This window comes from Frankliniella occidentalis, unplaced genomic scaffold (genome assembly GCF_000697945.3).
Source record: "Frankliniella occidentalis isolate FOCC.00 unplaced genomic scaffold, Focc_3.1 Scaffold196, whole genome shotgun sequence".
In the NCBI taxonomy this organism is placed as follows: Eukaryota; Metazoa; Arthropoda; class Insecta; order Thysanoptera; family Thripidae; genus Frankliniella; species Frankliniella occidentalis.
This window is the reverse complement of record NW_026267322.1, coordinates 244,520-250,186: the sequence shown is the minus strand read 5'-3', so window position 1 is coordinate 250,186 and position 5,667 is coordinate 244,520. Positions and strand designations below refer to the sequence as shown.

The 5,667-nt window shown below is 60.0% G+C and overlaps 1 protein-coding gene across 1 annotated transcript in view; it reads left to right on the top strand.

The window, feature by feature from the left end:
* The window catches only part of LOC113214984 (uncharacterized), a 39,868-nt gene extending 35,108 nt beyond the window's left edge, over window positions 1-4,760 (top strand). Inside the window, exon 2 of the mRNA XM_026434520.2 lies at window positions 609-4,760. Within this exon, the coding sequence (XP_026290305.2) occupies window positions 609-3,416 (2,808 nt within the window). The 3' untranslated portion in view covers window positions 3,417-4,760. The remainder of the gene's footprint in view (window positions 1-608) is intronic.
* The last annotated feature ends 907 nt before the right edge of the window (window positions 4,761-5,667 follow it).

The following is a 5,667-nucleotide window of genomic DNA, read 5'->3' as shown; positions in this document are numbered from 1 at the left end:
CCGACACGTCCGCCGTGCCACCGTGCCACTTCTCATTTCCAGCTGTTAATCACGGCGGCTGTCATAGACTGCCATCGCCATCCTATCGCTGTCGTTCATAACGATTTTATTTCTTACATATCTTTCTTTTTTTTTGGTGTGGTATGGCTCGTGCGCGGCGCACTCTCCCGCTGGAAAGTCTTCTTCCTCCACGACACATGTCTTCCCCCTTCGCTCCCCTCTCTCTCGAGGCTGTCACAAACGACATACCTCCATCCGCCTCTCTGGGGTCCCCACAGTCTGCAAACTCGGCGGCTCACGGATATGCGTCTCTTGGAATCTCTGCTGCGGGACGGTGGTGCTTTGGTGATGCCGCTTGCGAGCGCAGGGGAAACTAATAGGATCGCCGTCGAGTTTTCCTCCTTTTCAAAAAAGTACATCAAGTATGTACCGCGTGATTCAGAGAAGACGCAGGTGCTTGCTGGTTTGCCTACCCAAGGGGCTATGGCGCCTTATTACGGGCAGAGCGGGTAGGCAACCCTGCCCGCTCCTGCGTCTTCTATGAATCGACCGGTAGAATATAAACCGTTTGCATAGTACTTACAGGTGTGTGTCGTTTGCTGTTGCAGGTGTCGCACCTTGTGCTGCTGGCGGGTCTGTGCGCGGCCATCACGTCCCCGGAGCCGCAGCCCGGCGCGGCCGCGGCCCCCGCCGCCCAGCCGGTCGCCGACGAGCACGCGGCGCAGCGCCGGGAGGCCCCCGCCGTGCCCGCCGACAGCGGCGGCCACCACGACGACCTGTTCCCGCCGTCGGCGCTCGACGCCAGCCCCGGCGGCTCGTTCGGCAACGGCCTGTCGTCGGCCGGCGGCGGCGGCGGCGGCCTGCCGCTGACGGCGCTCGACTCGTCCGTCTTCGGCGACGCCTCGCTCAACTTCCCGTCGTCTGCGTACGGCGCGCCGCCCACGGCCCCGGACGCATCGTACGGGGCGCCGGCCCAGAGCGGGGGCTCGCCGCCGCCCGTGTACGGCGTGCCCGGCCAGATCCCCGGCCGGCCGCTGGGGCCACCCTCCAGCTCGTACGGGCCGCCGCCGTCCGGCCCGCCAGACGACAAGTACGGGCCGCCACCGCCCCAGCGACCGTCGGCGTCGTACGGGCCACCGCCGCCCAGGCCGCGCCCCAGCTACGGGCCCCCCAAGCCGCAGTACGGGCCGCCGCCATCGCCTCCAAGGCAGCAGTACGGGTCACCGCCTCCGAGACCGCAGTCGTCGTACGGGCCACCCAAGCCTCGCCCCAGCTACCAATCACCCAAACCATCGTACGGGCCTCCGCCAAAGTCGCAGTACGGGCCACCGCCACCGTCCTACTCCAGCCCGCCTAAACCGTCGTACGGCCCGCCCAAGCAGTCCTACGGACCACCTAAGCCATCTTACGGGCCGCCTAAACCACAGTACGGGCCACCTCCAAGCCCACCAAAACCACAGTACGGACCTCCTCCTAGTCCGCCCAAGCCACAGTACGGACCTCCACCAAGTCCGCCCAAACCCCAGTACGGACCTCCTCCTAGCCCTCCCAAGCCCCAGTACGGACCCCCTCCTAGCCCACCCAAGCCCCAGTACGGACCTCCCCCGAGCCAGCCCAAGCCCCAGTACGGACCTCCACCAAGTCCTCCCAAGCCGCAGTACGGACCTCCGCCCAGCCCACCCAAGCCCCAGTACGGACCTCCGCCCAGCCCACCCAGGTCGCAGTACGGGCCTCCGCCGAGCGCACCTTCCAGCCAGTACGGGCCACCCAGCTCTCAGTACGGGGCGCCGTCCGGCCCGTCTGGCCACGGTGGCGGCCACGGTGGCCACGGTGGCGGCAACGCCCCGCCCACGCCGCCCGAGATCAAGTACGACGGCTGGCAGCCCGTCGCCGGGCTGTCCCTCACCTCCACCTCGTCATCCAGCAGCGGCGGCTCGTCGCACGGCTTCTCCAACGGCGGCTTTTCCGACGGCGGCTTTTCCAGCGGCGGCTTTTCCAGCGGCGGCTCTTCTAGCGGAGGCTTTTCCAGCGGCGGGGGCGGCGGCTACGACGGCCCTCCACCGCCGCCGTCGTTCCCGTCGGCGCCCTCGGGCCCCTCGGACCTGTCCGCGCCCAGCCAGTCGTACGGCTCGCCCGAGCAGCAGAGCTACGCGCCGCAGGGCGGGCCCGGCGGCCAGGGCGTGCCCAGCAACTCTTACGGCCTGCCGTTCGCGCAGCCCAAGCACCCCGTGCTGCACCGCGCGCCCGTGCCCGCGGGGCTGATCCAGTCCATCGCGGACGCGGTCCAGAACGAGCACCACCAACAGCACCAGTACAAGGGCAACACCTACATCCCGCCCGCGGTCCAGGACCACGGCTCCACGGCGTCCACGTCCTACCAGCAGTCGTCGCTGGGCTCGCCACTCTCTGCCCTCACCGGCGGCGGCGACTACTCCATCCAGCCGTCCCTGAGCTACGACCTCGGGCAGCAGCACCACCAGCAGCAGCAGCAGCAGCAGCAGCTGCAGTTCCCCAGCGGCCTGGACCTGGCGGCGTCCACAGGCTACAGCGGGCTGTCGGCGCAGTCCTTCCAGGCGCCGGCGCCGCCCTCCCAGGACTACGGCCTGCCGTCGGCCTCCGGCTACGACGCGTCGGCGCCGTCCTCGGCGTACGCGCAGCCCATCGACGACCCCTCGCTCGTCAACCCCAACGCCGCGCAGCAGCAGCAGCAGCAACAGCACGCCGAGGACGCGGGCGGCGACTACTCGGGCGGCAACCTGTACGGCGCGCCCTCGCAGCACCAGGCGGTCGCCGTGCAGTTCAACGCGCTGAGCGCGGCGGGCGCGCGCGACGCCAAGCACCAGGACGTGGACGCGGACGCCGCCGTGGCCAAGCAGAGCGGCAGCTCGGCGAGCGCCGTCAAGACCATCCCCATCCAGGGCTCCAAGGGCAACTACACGCTGCAGATCCAGTCGGCGGGCGGCCGCGACGTGGACGTGCCGCACGAGCAGGTGCTGTCCGAGGGCCTGCTGCAGAACATCCTGGCCGCCATCGAGCAGCAGCAGTCGCCCGCCACGGCCGCCGAGTCGCAGCAGCTGCTCGAGGGCCTCCCCGGGCCGCACGCCGAGTTCCTGGCCGGCTTCAGCGGCGCGCAGGTGCAGCCCAGCCTGGGCATCGACGTCCCCGGCCTGAGCGCGCTGGGTCTCGGCGGCGCCCAGGACGCCGCCGCCGCGCACGAGCAGGCGCAGAGCGCGGTGCCGGCCAGGAACGTGGCGCTGTACTTCAACGGCACCCAGGAGGAGCCACCGCGCGCCGCGGACGCGTCGGGCAGCTACGTCCGCTTCGCCGACCAGCACGTCAACTTCCAGTACAACGGCGGCCAGCACGCGAGGGCGGACCACCCGCAGCACAAGCACCACAGCAACCACCGGGCGTGATCATGCTCGAGTCCCCAACACATAGACTGATTTTGCGCACTCCAAAAAGGTCTCGATAATTTGATGCTCAACCTTCGCGTTTTCGTGTCTCCGACCCGTTTTAATGGTCGGTGAGTTATTGTACGAGGTGGGGAAAACAAGAGGGATTGTTGTGATACGATTACGACGTTTTTTGAGTGTGTCTACGTGTGTAAGAAAAGAAGCGAATGTCTTAGGGTCTTTACTATCTATTTTTCAAACTGTAAATATTGACGGTGTGATTGTGTATGTGTGTCTGCGTTGCGCGGCCCGAGTGCTGTAAATGTGCCGATCAGTTCATGACGTTAGTCTTCTTCTATTGGCACATCTGCTGAACTGGGATTTAGTATTTTTAAATTATTGCTTTGTCAATGAATGAATTCTGCTTTACCTCTTTCTACTAGACTTCTTTTTTTAAATCATCCTAGATAACTTGAACGTAGTTAGTCCTGTGGCTGGACAATAATGCTGGTGAGCATTTTGAGGCGGTGTGCCTCTTTACGGGTGAAAGCTCACCACCAACCAAGAAGAGAATGTAAATTCGGAACATATCAGCGCTATCGCGACATGTATAGTACTTATTGCACGATTTGTGTAAACACCTAGTTGTATGTACAGAGCTTGTTGTGTGGATTTCAGGCATGGCTTGTGTTTCTGTCATAAGTATGACTGATGTGTGCCCCCAAAGCTTTTAAGTGTATGTGTGAGTGTGAGTGAGCGGCGCTGCTCGCAAGTCTCTTCCTCTTCTCTAGTTTTCTAATCAGCTGCTTTGCAGTGCGTATTTATTGTTGTAAATAAGCAGAAGCAGGGCATCGAGGTGCAATGGCCCGCCTCATCGCTTCACTTTTATCGCCAAATTACTATTTATAAAAGTTGCGATTATTTGCGAAAGCTCATTTCTTGTGAAATTGCTCATTCTTCGAATTTCCTTCTACATTATTGTACTCCATTCTCTGTGCACGGTGCTTGTCGCGTGTTATCTAGACGGACGTCTGCCACCAGTTCATATTGTATCGCCTAAGGAAATGATCGTTAGTTACTTTGACTTGAGAGAACCAGGTCACAAATTAACTAGTAACGCGTTTGTATAAAAGTGTGTACAAACCATGTGTGCCAATACTGACTTTCAGTCATAATTTGTAATTTATCGTGTGTAGGATATCTTTTCTCTGCTTTTCCTGTCATGTCGCATTGTAAAGTTTACCTAAATTTGAATGCGCGCGTGTGTTCGTGTGTACAGGATGAATGTTGCTTTTTTTTTTACTTGCAAAACTATGTAAATAAATAAATAAATAAAGAAATAATGTTTTATATTTATTAAGCAAAGCTAGATGGTCTTTATTTCACTATCCTTAAAACCCAAGTCCCCTTTCTACAGGGTGGCCAGACCCAGAAATGCTTCATTATGCACCAAAGCACTACTTCTGCAGAAAAATAAACTGTGTGCGTGTGTGTGAGGGAGATATGGAGAAATGAGAGGGGGGGGGGGTCTCAGCATCCGCATTCACACATCCGCAGCCGGCCGTCTGAATGGGGAGAGCAGCCGCGAGGAGTCATCCGCTCCGGGACTTCCCCTGCCGCGGGTCAGCGCCACAGGTGTCCGTATGGTGGCGGCGTGGATGACGGTGCAGGGCGGGGCGGGGCTGGAGCGGCCCGATCAAACGCACCGTGTACCGGCGGGGCGGGGCGGGGCAGGGCGGGGCGGAAGGAGGTCTCAGGTGAGGTAGGGCGAGGCGGTGCAGGCGGCCGCGAGCTCACATTCACATAATAATTCTGATTTCTCCCTCTGCTTCCCTCGCGTTTTACGTTTCGACTGCCTGCACTGTGAAAAAAATACATCTTTGCGCGTCGATTGACGTAACAATTTGTTTTAATACAAATTTTGATGTTTACGAATATTTACAAGCCAAATGATACCTACATTCTACATTTAAAAGCGGGATCAAAACGATAGATCGAAAATTTGAGAAACCCCTGCTTGTCGATTATTTACAAAAGCAGTCGCAAAAATGTCGTACGATCAAAGAAGAATTTTCTAGCAATCCTCACCGACATTTTTCTTCGAAGTGCGACACACAGAGATGATGGTGACGATGACGGTACTCGGTAATTGTCCGTGACAATGTGGCGGTTGGGGGGAGGGGGGGAGGACTGCTGAGGTGCCCCAGCCGCCGCGCCGACAACACCATATCCACGACTAACTTTTTGGCCTCCACCGTCTCGTCGCAGGTCT